The following is a 15,381-nucleotide window of genomic DNA, read 5'->3' as shown; positions in this document are numbered from 1 at the left end:
TTCTACATTGTGACTAACAAATTAACAAAACAATAAGACCAACTGCTTATCTTTTGAAGGCTATTCTGTCATATGTACATAATGATTCTTCTTAGTTTTTGGTTGACCCATGTTGATTAGACATGCATGGAAAATTACTAGAAAAGAGTTCTTTCTCCTCTTAGTCATAGGACTGAAAGGGAAACCAAATGAGGTGAGTGGTCAGGTAACTACAGGGTTTTTGGAAAGTACATGGACAGCTACACAGAAAGTACATGGGCATAGCTAGATCTTTTTCTCTCCTTCTTCCCTTTTCCATTAAAAAAAAAATATTTTAAAGAAAAAGTTGCAATACCAGATGCTCCCTGAATTGGCATAGATTTCTGTCTTGCATATATCTGAAATTTAAAAAAACTGAGATATTTGATGACCTGAGTAATTTCTATTACCTTTTTCAAAATTCCATCTGAGTTAGTTACAGTGGAGAAAATATTGGTTATAACAGAGACCATCATCTTCCGAAGTCCACTTGATGAAGAGCATTATTTTCAAAATAAATTCTTCTATTGTATTTGTCTTTGGTATGCATGCCATAGATTGGATTCAAGACAGCTGTATTTTCTCTAAGAGTTACATTAAGTTTCATCCAGGATGTCTGGATTATCACTTTTTTTTTTTTGATATATGCACTGCATTTTCACTTTCTCAGTAAGCTTTGCAGATGAATCTGCAAACTATGCTTCCATGTTGGCTAAAGCACACACAGAAATTCAGTTTCAGTATTAACATAACTGAAAATTAAATTCATAGAGAAACCCAGAAAAAAACTTTGGTAACACTACAAGCAAAACACTGCAAAGAAAGTTCGCTGAAAAAATCCCCAAAAGCTACAAATTATTATTACTTCTAATTTGTGAATGTCACTGAACTGTTAAAATTTGTCCAAGCCCCGCTAGTGAATTTTGATTATATCTGTTGTGATATGATAAAGAATCAAAAGATACTAACTAGGAATAAGAAAGCAACCTTACTTCCACAAAACTGCAGTCCAATAATAAAAAGTGCAGTCACTTTCAAAGAACATGGAATCAGTGACTACAGTGTGACATGATTTTATTCAATCTCTACACATCTAGTGCTCCCCTAACAGGATATTTTTACTTTTGGAATATGAAAAATATCATGTACATTTTACTTTCACATTCTGAGAAACACAAAGCTGGAGGCCTCAGTGCAGTTGCACCAGAAATTGTCTGAATTCCCACCAAAATCAATCTCAGAATAAATTTTTCATTATTGATTAATCTATAGCAATATGCATGGATATTATAATAACTGATGAAGCAGGGATCTTCATGGTTTATCACCAGAAGAAAACAGAAATTTTCCATATTATGTATCCAAAATGAACTGTGGTTTTTTTCAGACACCACAGTTCAACATTTATCGATTATTCAGGGATTAAAAAATCTAAAGAGAAGATAAGACAGTTTCTATAGGTCATAAGTCAGTGACTAGTTATAAAAAGTAACATCTTAAGGTCTGAGGATTTATTTGTGATAATATGGCATGAGGTATTATTTTGGGATCAAAATTATGCAGCTTGAAAATTCGTGTTCAAAGGTGTAAGAATCCTGACTATTCATGACTCATGTTGAAATTTGTCAAAACAAGCCACATTCTTACATTTTTAATGGATTTTTCCTGGGACAACTGCAAGTATTTTTGCACTTTGGCAAACCACATCTTTATGGAGCTACTTGAAATTGGAACAATATGACTAATTTGAAGTCAAAAGTAAGCTTGAATCAACCCATTAAAATTCTTGAATGAATAAATAAGTGTAATTTGAACAAAAGCTGAAAATAGAAGTCAGTATTTCAGGTGAGTAATAGCCTGCACAAGCCAGAGAAGGACTCGGCATCAGAGCTGCTCAAAACACCTTCCACAATGCAACAACCTGACTGGAAATCAGAATCTGAATATATTTATCTGTATAACAATAGGCATCTTTTAGAATAGTACAACATACAGTTCTTTTCCAACCTAAATGATTCTACGACTTTCAAATTTTTCCAATGACTCCATTTTGCCACTATGATTCCATATTGCTACAGTTACACTTATTTCTATTTCACCTTACCACCAAACAGAATCCACCAAATGATGAATAAGGAAATCCTACTCTATACAACTTTTTAACTCAAAAAGCTGTACTACCTGAATATACTTACTTTTAGAAACAAATAGAAGCTAATATACCTACATAAATATACGATTAGTAATGTGTCTTTTTGTCAGAATTTAGAAAAAACTTATAAAGGTTACTCTTCTCAATCCCTTAAGGTGACATGATTCTTGTGTTCCTGTTATCTACAACAATTGTCACATAAATTTCAAGTATTTTTAAAATTTTCTTCTTATGGAAAGCAACTCTGTGGGGAAGAAGAAATCTGAGTTTCAGTGTGAGATGTTAATAAACCTTGACTTTTTTTTTTCCTTTTTCTTTCCTTGTGATTTTTTTGCTTTTACAAGTGATTTCCTATTTTTTCCTGTGTGGGAAATCATGTTCACTGTTGTAGGTAAGTGAAATTGTTGCAGATACTGTATTCCTCTAAACAGGATTGGGTTTTTGTTTTATGAGGAAGTGGTATACTTTGAATTCATAGAATCATAGAATCACAGAATCATAAAATGCACTGGAAGAACCTTAAAACCATCTAGTTCTGACTCACTTGCCATGGGCAGGGACACTTTCCATTAGACCAGGTTGCTCAGAGCCCCATTCAATCTGTCTTTGAATATTTACTGGGATGGAACATCCAGAACTTTTCAGGGAGAACTACTCCTGTGCCTCACCACACTCACAGATTCACCAGATATGCTACAAAAAAAAAAAAAAAAAAAAAAAAAAAAAAAAAAAAAAAAAAAATTAAAATACAGGAAAATATTTTATGCAAAATATTTTGTTAAAAGCCTGAGCTTAGTTTTCCAAATTATTTTTAACACAACCACATCCTCATTAAAATTGTTACTGACTTTGTTTCTTCATTTGTATATTGTTTTTATTGCAGTTACTTCAATATTTTGGGAATTTCCTCAAGTACTGGAACTTCACGGAAGTGCAGGCTTTGAGGATTAAATCTTATGACAGGACACAATTTTTAAAAGCAGCTTCATATTTCCTAGGAATATTACTTACTTACCTTTTACCTTTTAATTGAGCAATTAAAATTGTCATGGACAATCCAAAATCTGGATTCACAAGATAGTCAGTAGTCCCGCTGATGCTCAGTATAAAAATCTCAATGGAAGGGAATTGAACTGGAGACTAGGCCTCATTTTATTTCATGACAAAGTTATCTTTACAAACAGATCAAAATATTAACTTACATTTAACTTGTCTCAGGAAACACAGAAGCATTACTGATAAGAAAAGCAGGAAATGGGAAGCTTCAGATACTATACTGCAGATTTTGTATTTGAAAGGATTTATGAGTCAAATTGGTCAGATTCCTGGATGCTCTGTGGCATTACAGCCTTTAAATCTGCTACATTGGAACTATATGGATACCACATTTAAATCTTCAACCTTCTGGCTAGCAGTTCTTACACTGCAGTTGCAGAAGAGGCAAAAAAAAAAAAAAGAAAAAGTACATCTCTAACCTGAAATATTATTCTTTATGCAATAATACATGTGCATATAGTAGTTTACAGATGAGTGGTGTTCCACAAAATCTAAAGTGGAATGAAAAATATAAGCATATGTTAATTTCTTTACGACTATTATTACAAATGATTTTTTTCACACATCTGTTTTCTCAAACTAAAGCTAAGATATATTCAAGACATCTCCAAAATGAAGACATATTCCCTGAAATGAAAATTATTTTTCACTTATCTGTCTATATAGAAAATTGCAATGTTATTGCTCTGAATTTCTTGTTCATTTCTCTCCATCTGGCATTGAAAGGAAAACAGAAGTTAAGAAATAAATTTCTAACTCCTTATGATGACTAAGTATTGATGATATGTTGATGTCTAAGGATATTTATTTGCTCCACAACAAACAAAATTACTACAAATGTCAAGAATTCTTGGGCAGCTGGCCACAAGGACAAGATCCCTCATCATACCTGCTAAAAAAATACCCTGTAACCAGGGTATTGCTGGGTCTCCCCTCTAAAGGCTGCAGTTGAAGTCCCCTCTGGACACCAGTACAAGTCCCCTGGAGAGACAAGGGCCACATGTCTGCAAGACACAAATCAGAAAGCTGCAGGCACTGTAAGAGCTGATTCCACTCATACAATTTGGAAGCAGACACATAAAACATCATCTTTTTACAGAAGATGTAACCTATGAAAATAAATATCTACCATCTCCACACTACCCACCTGGACAGTGGACACACCAGAGCAGGTAATGTAAGGAAAAGCCCAATGTGCAGCTCCCTCACAGGCTCTCCCCATTTCTTCCTTACCTCTAACCCTCTTTTCTGCCTACCCCACCCAAACTGAAAGGCTGGAAAGTCTATGTAATTCTGACCATCTGTAGATGGAAGACTCACAACAGCAGCAGCAGCACATCTTAGAGTCACTCTATCACCTGAGCAGTTCTTTGGTCCCTGCCTCTCCATTTCTCTGCCCATCCTTCCCCACAGCCTGGCTCTTCTTTCCCAGTTATGCTATTTTCTCTCCATTCTTTTTAACCCCTAAGTAGAGGGAGGGAACACTCACAAACAAGTCACATTTAACTAAAGTAATTTGCTAAATTGGCTAAATGCCAATTATCATTTGACAACAAAAGCAGCACAGTGGAATTTTCCAGCTAAATGTAAAACTGATGTGGTTTAAAGAAAAAAAGAGAAGCAGCAAAAAAGAATGTGCAACCAACGCAATGCAGATCTACAGCTTGGATTTTAATCATGAGTTGAACATACATCTTCAGAGACCCTGGGTGAGTAATTTCATTTCCTGGTGCATTAATTTCCCAAATTCCAATGCATAGATAATACGTAATGAATGCTGCTGTTTCAAAGCATGTCACAATAATCTCTGTAGTGAGGTTTTTAATAGAAATTGCTATAAAACTGTGACGAATAAGACACACATATAGGGCCAGAAAATATGTTAATACCTTTTTTAATGATTCATTAGTATTTAAGATTTAACAGATAGGCCTGTAGCAATAATGCAGAAAGAGTGGCAAATATTTTTGCAGAAGGGTGTTACCACCAGAAAGAAAGGCCTTGAGTGGGACAGCAAAGCAGGAGACAGCCAGAAGGGGAAGCACTCCAGTTACCATTTCTTTACCTGCAAATAAATATAACCAACTGGAAAGCAGTGAGGACAAAAAGGCTCTTTAGTTGCAATGACTTTTCAGTGAAGGTAATGAAGCGAATGGGCTAGGAGGAGGGAGGATTTAGCAATTTCATACCTGCTGTGAGCACCCCTGTAGTTTAGCTCTAACCCTGTAGAAGCCAGGTTAACTAATCCAGAAGAAAAAAATCAGTGACAAGGGCTGTCCCTTTTTCTCTATGGATGAGAGTTCGCTATCAAGAAAAATGCCTCTTTTTCCATGCACCATTCTCTGTTCCTTTAGGTAGGATGGCTAAGTGGTACAGATGGATAAAGGCACAATAATTCAATTTGCTTTTTCCTATTCTGCATCTAATTTAATTGAACAATCAAGCACCCCAAACTGGATTAATCTATAGGCCATCATTATTCAGCAACATAAAGGATAGGATTCTTCAGTATGTATTCTTTAATCTCAAAGGAGAAGTTAAATGAACATTAAACATTCCTACAAAGAGAAAGAAAATATTTGTAAATTAAATATAGTCACATTTTGGGGATATCTTGATAAAGATGATTCAGAGAGGGAAAAAATTGAATCTTAAAGACTTTTCTTAATGTAGAAAAGGAAAGAAAATATAATATACCTGCTCAATTTCTCAATATTTTTTTATTCTTAAACATACTGGCCTGCAAGAGGTAATGTTATATAAATCATAGTTTTATGATAATATGCTTCAACCGAAAAAAAAAAAATTGCAAGATTATATTAATTCAGGAATCTTAAATAAATGTTGACGCTTCTGCATTTTTGGAACTGGAAAATTACTTATATTTTTCATCCTATTCATCCTAACATAACATGGAATACCTCAAACTGTTAGTGTTGTGGTTTAGGAATGTATTCTCCAATTTAGTGTTCTCATTCTCCCCTTCCCTGCATTGGGCTGGAGAAGAGAATTGGAGGCACAAGAGGTAAAGATCATGGGTTGAGATAAGAACAGTAAACCATTGCTGGCTTACTGGAACCAGCAATGAGATAAGAAAACAAAAAGTAGCAGTAACAATATTAATAGCAAAAGTGTACAAGAGAGGTGAGCAATTCACGTGCAAATGCTCACCACTGCACCTCCCCCTAGGTCTGAGGTAAAACTCAGACAATAGCAGCACCTTTATCTCATCTCAAGTTCCTGTCACAGTTCCAGGTATCCCCAAAGATCTGTCCAGAGGGTGTGGTTTGGTGGGTGCAGATGCCAACAGTCCCTCGGAGCACTGTGAGGGCTGCTATGGAAAAACTGACTCCATCTCAGTCAGACCCAGTGTACCTGGAGATGGCTGAACATGCCTGCTATGGGAAGTGGGGAATGGATTCCTTGATTTCCTTTGCTCACATACACAGTTCCTGTTTTTCCTATTAAACTCTCTTACCTCAATCCACAAATTTTCCAGCTTTTCTACCCTTCCAATTCTCTCCCTGATCCCACTGGCTGGGGAGTGAGCAAGTGGTTGTGTGGGGATGAGCTCCGGGATGGGGTTTAAACTATGACACTGTGATGTCAAGGTTAGAGGGCACAAAGAGAAGAGCATTTTCACAGCTTTTTCTGGATTATACGTGTGTAATGAGTGTCATCTGAACCTGTAAAAGATACATTTAGTGACAGATGGCTAATGGTGAGATGTACCAATGGTATAAATGTCTGATTTGAGCAGTGGAAGAAGCACCACTGCTGAGCAATATTTGAACACCACGAAGCACTACTGCTACCGATGCTCAAGTGAAAGATATGTTGACAGGAGATAAGAAAGTTCATGGAACTTTCAAATTCAATGTGTAAGTAACATTCCTTTGATGTGTTCATGGCCAGAGTGTCTGCCTATGAGGACTTGACAAACTTGAGGGAAGTTCATATGTCTGATTGTGAAGGGGAAACCCTTAAAGCAGCCATTCAGATTATTCCTCTGCTTTTATATAAAACAATAGTGAAAAATAGGATGGAAAAGTGAAGATACTTGTGAAGACAATTAACAAAGCCAAGTTGATCTACTTAGAAAAGGGAGTGAAAACCCCAACAAATCAAATAAAATATCCACTTAATTTATTTTGTTTATATTTTATTTACATGGTTGCTTAACGTTAAAAATTATCACAACATATTTTTCTTCAATCTAAGCCTTTTCTGTTCAGTGATCTTGACTGTAAATGTCTGCTACTTATTAGGTCAATAAGGTATTAAAAATTTCCTTAGAAATATTTTATGAACTCTTCTATTTTTGTAATAGGAAAATAGTACTGGATTTGTATTCAAAATCGTTTGACATGTAGTCTAAGCATTTCTATCCAGTAATAACATGAAATAAAACATTTAAAAGATATGAAAAAAACTAATTCACAAAATAAAGTAGTAAAGTACATTTGGGTCTCAAAGTACTTAATATACTAATTCTGCATAGTTGACTATGTTTATTTCTTTCATTTTGATTTTTTTATTCCTACTGAAATCTCTGATTTTATTAGTTTGCAAAAAGCGATCCTTTTTGCAGAGAGATGAAAGTTTCATTTTAATGAAAGAAAAATCAAAGCAGAAAAACTTCAAGGCTCTCACAAAAATCTGGTTTTGGTACAGGAAATGGAGCCTTCTGTTTCAGAGTAGAGCCATCCTCATACACCTATTATGTGTATTTCCTGAATTATTCTTTTCCCAGTTCAACACTTCTTTCTATGTCCATCGTGCTGCTAAAAAACCCTGTTAAAAGTCTGTTTAAGGAAACGAACGTTGCTGGATTTTTTCTCTTTCTGGCAGAGGTTTACAGAGCTGTTTCCTAAACAATGCCCTCAAATACAGCCTGAATGTAAAAACTTCCTGCAGAGGCAATTCACTTAAGGTTGAGGCTATCCTTAATTATAGGATGTTGTTAGCTCAGAAATTTCTCCAAGAAAGACCTCAAACTTTTATAAGGCAAAGAAGCTTTTGAGTTTTTAAATGGACTTCAAAATCAAACTAGTAAGTTTAAGAGAGCAAACAACGCATCTTTCCTATATGGCATCCTTAACCCTTTTTTGTTGCATCCAAGACCTGACGAGTTTCCTTTTTAGCAAAGTTATCTCATGCATCTTCTTTTTCTTAAGCCCTTTTTGTGGACCTTCATTGGGAAAAAGCTTGGTAAACAAGCAAAGTGACAGTTAATCATTTTCTGATAGTGCACATCTCCCCTACAAGATCAACTCAAGCAGACAATACTATCTAAAATCTCCCTTCTACAACGCACAAACACACACACAAAGAGAAAACGAAAAGCAAATAAGACCACCCCAAACACCAAATGCCAAACACAAATATCCTGGTTTCCAGACAAATTCCCGGGCAGAATGCATGGCCACTTCTTTCTTTTCCACTTTTTGATCTTGGACTGGCTGTAAATGTTGGAAGAGTTACAACACCAACCACTCTAACTTCCCCTTGAAAGAAGCATTCTTCAAAGCAAACAAGTGAACTCTTCCCCTAAAACTGTCCTGCTTAGAGATAGTCAAAACAGAAAACAAAAAAACATTTGCTAGGAAACTTTTGAATGAATCATGAACTAAATGCTGCTCAGTCTAAACCTTGCAAAGGGTCTAAGAATGACACAGAAAGTATATAAAAACAACTGCATCCTATCAAATCTTTACATATGCAATGAAATGAAAAAAATAACCGAAATCTAAAGAAAAAATTAAAATTCTGTTCTATTGTAATGAATAAAATTGGATATTTTTGGCATTAGTTTGGGCTTTTCTTTACCTTTGCACCCCAAAAACACTGCTAAATAATAATCCTCAAGTAAAATTCCCTTTCCTACTAAAATTCAGAACAGACATTTCTTATGCATGTTGTTGCTTTGCAGAACTTCATTTGTTTAGACAAAGCCAAACAAAACAGTAGAGCTTTTACAAGAAAGGTATCATATTCAACTGTGAATAAACAGAGCCAAGGAATATCTGGTGCAATCATTTGTTTTAGTAGAAGTAGCATAATTGTGCCATAAACTCCTGCCTTATCCACTGCAACACATTACATCTGTTTTATGCTAATGTAGTTCCAAAGAAATCAATGATATTTATACTGACATAAAGCTGTGGTGAGTCATATTCTCAATTAGTGTCTTCAGTCTGAGAAGGAAGATCAGAGATTTTTCTTGATTTTCCAAAATTTAGCCTGTAATTTTGTTCACTGATTTCTAAGAAGCCAAAAGTTTAATTACATCTAAAGGGCTTCAGAGCACCCCTTGAAAAATCCTCACACGTTTAGGCAGATTTAACTTTTAAATTGAATTACTGTGACTGCATAGATCTTTTGTTTCATTAGTATGTTCATAACAAGAGGCACTGTTCTGCAACACATTTCTTTAAAATTACATGTACAATCCATAGGAATCATAAAATGCCTGTGAAGTAGCATATCTGCTCAAATAATGCTTATCAACTATCTCAACATAACTATCTTAACATATTGATGCTGCCATCAGTCATATATATTATGTTCTTTTTCTGATGGTTGAATTGAACTCCCCTTAGTTGAAATTATGTGTGAAGCCCTGTCAGTTTAAATACAACACGGAGGACTTCTAGAGACAAAGCCAAACAAGGAGTGGCTGAGGTAGCTGGGGGTGTTTAGCTTGGAGAAAAGGAGGCTCAAGGGAGACCTTATCATTCTCTACAATTGCCTGAAAGGAGGGTGTAGCCAGGTGGGTGGGGGTCCGCCCCTTCTCCCAGGGAACGAGTGACAGGATGAGAGGACATCGCCTCAAACTGCACCAGGGGAGGTTCAGGTTGGATATCAGGAAGAATTTCTTCGTGGAAAGGCTTGTTAAGCATTGGAACAGACTGCTCAGGGAGGTGGTGGAGTCACCATCTCAAGAAGTGTTCAAGAACCGGCTGGATGTGGCACTTCCCTTGCCATGGTCTAATTGACAGGGTGACGATTGGTCAGAGGTTAGACTTGATGATTTGGAGGTATTCTCCAGCCTAAATGATTCTGTGATTTTGAATCACTCAAAGTGGAAAAATTGCAGATACTTCTTTTTGTACAATTTTGTCTTTCTATTTTTAGTGGATTTTTTGTTATTTTTGTTAAAGTGAAAGAGATTTTTTAAAAATCTCTGATTGTAGTGATCTGAATTTATGAAGTGTAAGTGTTCAGAGGCTTACCAGAATAATCTGATGCATTAGGCAGACAGAAATTTCAACAGAATATCTGAGGTAAACCTTGCTAGGATAGTTTTAAAGAGATGGTTGTCTGCATTTAGTTTGATCAGAAATAATGAGAGACCTTGACTTAGCAGGCAGTTAATTCCTAAATATTTCATGGGAGAAAGCTCTTCATGCACATGGTGGGCTGTCACACAGATTCAGATTTTGGTTTATTCACATAAACATTCTGGATCCAGAGGTCCAAGATCAAAATTGCATTTTTCAGCTTACTTGCATCAGTGTTTGTATCCATTGCAAACCATATCTCTTTTGTAATGGGAAACGTGGCTATATAGAATTACTATTTTGTTTTATTATTTTTCAAAACATGAAATGAAAGATGCACTGTATTGTTATAGCTGAATTTTGTCCCTGGATTCCTGGGATTGAAAGCTTTGTGTGCTGTTTTTCATTGTTTCTGTTGTAGATAACAGTAAATGATATTTCCTGGACATTATTTCTCAGTCTCCATGGACTATTTTTAGACAACTGAATCAACTGCATTTTCTACCAAGCCTGAGATGAATACATGTGTGTTCCCTTTCACTGAAGTAGAAATTCTATTGCTTCAAATATATACATATAAAATAATATATAGAAGATGGCTTCTGAATGAATTCATCAAATGGTGAATAAATACTTCTGAGAACATAGACACAATTTTCTGGCATTCTAATATTAGTCATTATTTGGGTAGCATTAAAAACATCTTAAGTACCTCAGTTTGCTTTTCTGAAAACATTTTGACAGTATTAATTACTTCTGCTAAGAGAAATTTCTGACACTTACACGACCTTCTGCTGCATATGAAAAAGGCTGTCATGGTTGGTGTAGTGATATATGCAAGGAAAATCCCAGCAATCAAAATTAAGTGAAACTAAACAACTCTTACCTTTAACATTACCAAATAAGAATTTCCAATGGCTTCACCAAAACATAGATTGTATTTCTTCTGGTGGGGGAGGGGGGATTTCTGTATGAAGAAATGAAGTCTTTTGGAATACAGCAATAACATGCACTGATGACAAGACAGAATCAGCCATGAGGAGCCAGCCTGGCTCACTGTTTCATTCATGTATGAGAAGCTGAACACACACATGGAAGTCACCTCTTTGTGGTATGTTTGTAAGAGTGTCACTATTAATAATGTTACATGGGTATTAAAAAAAAAAAAAGAAAAAAACACCTTAAGCTACTATAACCACATTGGCATAAAAAGATGCAACGTTCAAGCAGTTGGCACAAACTTGCCATTCTTAGAATTAGAGCCAACCAAAGTTTCTAGAACAGCAACAGTGGAACATCTCTTAGGTTGTTGCTAAACACAAAAAAAAAAGGAAAAAAAAGAAAAAAAAAAAAAAAAAGAAAAAAGGAAGCTAAAGATTAAACAATTGAAATTCAAACAAGCTATGATAGCAGAGTGAGCTGCTGTTTTCACAGGTGTTTATAGGTAAGGCCCTTTGAATTGATTTTCTACAGTAACAGGCTATTTTACCTGTTTTAATGTTTCTTTTTCTCTCTTTGTCTCCCTTACTTCGTCTTTTCTGTTTCTTTAAATGCTCCGTTTTAGTTATATTTCAAACCATTAGTTTAGCACTTACCACCTACCACTCCTTCCAAGTGGTCGTTTTGTCTCTAACTGAAGATAAAATTATTCCAGCATGTTGGAGAGAAAGCACAGAACATTTTTGATAATCAAATGAAAAAGTGTGTAGGCTGTTAAGGATCTTTCTTCTAATACATTATGGCAAATACACTCCCAGCACAGGCTAAGGAGATTTGTTACCATTAAAAGGTATTTCAGTTCAGAGAGAGAATAAAATAATCCACTCCAAAGAGCTGTGTTCTGGGTGATTACATTTTGACCTCAATTCCTGCTATATTCCCTAGTGACTTTGTCCATACAATAACATTTCCCCTGCTGGCATCTAGTCGAACACCACCTAAAATTAGATTTTTTCATTGATTTTTATGAGCATTTGCTTCTTAAAATCAGTTGTTGTTACTTCAAAAAAAAAAAAAAAAATTCACGCTGTTTGTCATACTATATTTTGAAAAGCATATTGGAGAAATCTCATGTTAAACTGCATGTTTAACCACACAGAGACTCAGTAATACTCGTAGAAGAATACAAATCCTTATAATCCATTGCTGTACTACAATTTTTTTTTATAATTTTATTTTTACAGTATGCGAACTTCTGTTGCTAATAAAGTTAGCTTTAAAAATAATATTTAAGGTGTTTTTGTGACATCTCAATCATATTGCCCCATAAAACTGTGTAAAAATGTTTTATTCAAAATGGAGAGGGAGGATTGCTGTCATTATATGATAAATGTAATAAATAGAAACAATACAATGGCAAATTACTGTCAACAAACACCCAAAGTGAGCACAGAGAATTTTTCTCCTATAAATCTCCTGAGACAGAGAGACAGCCACAGGCTGCACAGAACCCCAAAAGCTCCCCACAGGCTGTGCCAGCTGCTGGCAACCTCCTGCTGTATGGCTCCACTCCTTCTCTTGTATTAATAAGCATTTTTTTTCAGGGATGCTTTGCCAGCCTTTAATTATTGCAGAATAATTTTGGACAATGCAAGATTTTTCACTCCAGAGCAGCAGTTATTAGGTCAGAAACCAGCATGCAGGTGAATTTAATATTCCTTTTTTAAACTTATTTTTAATGCTGGAAATGGTACATCTTGCAGGCATGAAGCAGCAATACCAGAGGTTCTAAGGAACAGTCTCCTGAGCTGTGGACTAATGAGCAGCTGATGTCTTAATTTACACAAACAGATCACACCTAAACTTTCAGAAAAAATGAGAATTCCAGTGACACTGCTGCTACCTGCAGGAGCAGCTTGTGCTAGCCCTTGAAACTTCACAGTTATTTGCCATTTATGAAAAACTTTGAAACTGCAGACCATTTAATTGCATAGGCACTAAAGCCTGTTAGTAGATCTACAGGACTCACAGAATCATGAAATTGTTAGGGTTGGAAGAGACCTCTGAAGATCATGTAGTCCAACCCCCATTCACCAAACTCGAGATTCAGGAAAGCTCTGAAGTTCAGATAAAGTAGTTTTAATTGGAAGCAACTAAAAGTTTTTATTCAGGTACTGTTACTCAACTGTGAAAGATATCTTTCTGGAAAAATATCCTAATGGGCAAGAAAAACTCTGGCTGAGAAGGAGTGAGTCACTCTCCAGCTGCCACAGCAATGCGATAAAGTCCTTCTGCAAATCCTGTTACAGAGTCCTAGAATGGAAATCAAGAAGAAAGACAATTTTCCTTATCCTGATTTGGTGAAATCACCTCAGAAGTGTAATCACTTTAAGCTTGTCTACAGGACTTTAAGCTTGTATTTATGTGATGAGCACTACTATGCTGACGCTTGCGCGTTGATTGGTGTTGCCCCAGTTGAGAGTGCATCTTTCTCAACTCACCTAGGTGTCAATACAGATGACAACTGTATTCTCTCAAAAGAGTTATTTTTGGGTTCATTTGTTTGTTTTGTTGGGGTTTTTTTTGTTCAGACAACTAACTGGTGCCTGAAGTCAGTGACAGCCTGTGACACAGCATAACACAGAAAATAAACTGAGGACCTATTACCTTGTTCTTAAACTCAATTAGCAGACATATCTAGACTGGCCAGAAAGTTCTTAATAACATGCATTTTATTACTCCCTGGGTCTAAAATACAGACACAGGTGATCCTGTAACTCCCAGTATTTTTAAGATAGTGGGTCACAGGCTGAGGACATCCTCCCCATCTCCTGTTCTTTGCCTCTCTGAAGCTCTGCACTGCCACTTAGGGTTAGTGAAGAATATTTTGGTGAGGGAGAGTATTTGGGTTTAAATGCATTCCTCCTGCTGCTGCTGACCTCACTTGTATTTCAACTCCAGGTCTATATTCTGAAGACATTCTCAATTAGGAAGCATTACTAAAACTGAGTTTTTAAAGAAAGATCTGCAACAGCAGTGGAAATTTCCAAGTCACACATGTGAACTAAATCATGTCTTACCCACCATATATGAAGCACTGGGTATTGCCATCCTGTGCTCTGCTCAGCAAAGACTTACATGTACATAGCAAATGCTAAGGACTGGGATTTAAAAACATACAGATTTATATTATAGGCCTGTTGGCAAACAATCAAGATGCTGGAGTGGTGACATAACATCCAAATTGACCATTCAAAGCAAGTCCATGTGCTTTGTTTATGAGGAATGAGGACATCTGTGAACCTAAGCCTGTAGCTTGGTTGTAAATTCAGCACAGACTGATACTCCATTTTGGATGCATGAAAGTGGGTGCTGGAAGAATTCTCCTCTTCCAGTGAAAATGCAACCAGTTTTTCCATGTTCTCTTTTTTTTGGAAAAGGTTGTGGTGGCTGATTGGAGGAGGAGTGTGGCAGTTACCTTCCACGACCTCAAGCAGTCGAGAAGCGCCGGCTAGCGCCGCCTTTGTGAGGCCGGGTCCGCCACATGAGCGTGCACTCCAGGGTTATGGCATCTGCCCCCCTGATGGTGCTGGGCGCTGCGGTGTGGGATGAGAGAAGGACACTTTGTTTATGAGCCTAAGAGCTTTTATTCCTCTATGCGTGGTCAGAGCGAATCACACCGCAATGCAAAGCAAATGCCAGAGAACAAAGAACTTGCAGCAGATTAAGTAGGGGGTGGGCAGACAGGGGTGGAAACCTGGCTCGCCCTATAGGGACAAACGATAGAGGAGTGACATGGATTATAACAACCAATGGTAACATAACAGAGGTGGGTACAGTGTTCTGGGACAAATAGAAGTGCAAAGGTGGGGTGATTGATGCAGAACTTTCATGAAGAAGCAGGGAGTGGTTACAAGATTGACACTCGTCAGG

At 36.4% G+C, this 15,381-nt stretch overlaps 1 protein-coding gene across 1 annotated transcript in view; it reads right to left on the bottom strand.

The window, feature by feature from the left end:
* Positions 1 to 725, bottom strand: part of CD226 (CD226 molecule) — a 35,193-nt gene extending 34,468 nt beyond the window's left edge. The window contains 2 exon segments of the mRNA XM_053941303.1: positions 509 to 658; positions 660 to 725. Coding sequence (XP_053797278.1) covers positions 509 to 658; positions 660 to 725 — 216 coding nt within the window.
* Between the last annotated feature and the right edge of the window lie 14,656 nt (positions 726 to 15,381).

This window comes from Vidua chalybeata, chromosome 1 (assembly GCF_026979565.1).
Source record: "Vidua chalybeata isolate OUT-0048 chromosome 1, bVidCha1 merged haplotype, whole genome shotgun sequence".
NCBI lineage: Eukaryota > Metazoa > Chordata > Aves > Passeriformes > Viduidae > Vidua > Vidua chalybeata.
This window is presented reverse-complemented; position numbering and strand designations above follow the sequence as displayed.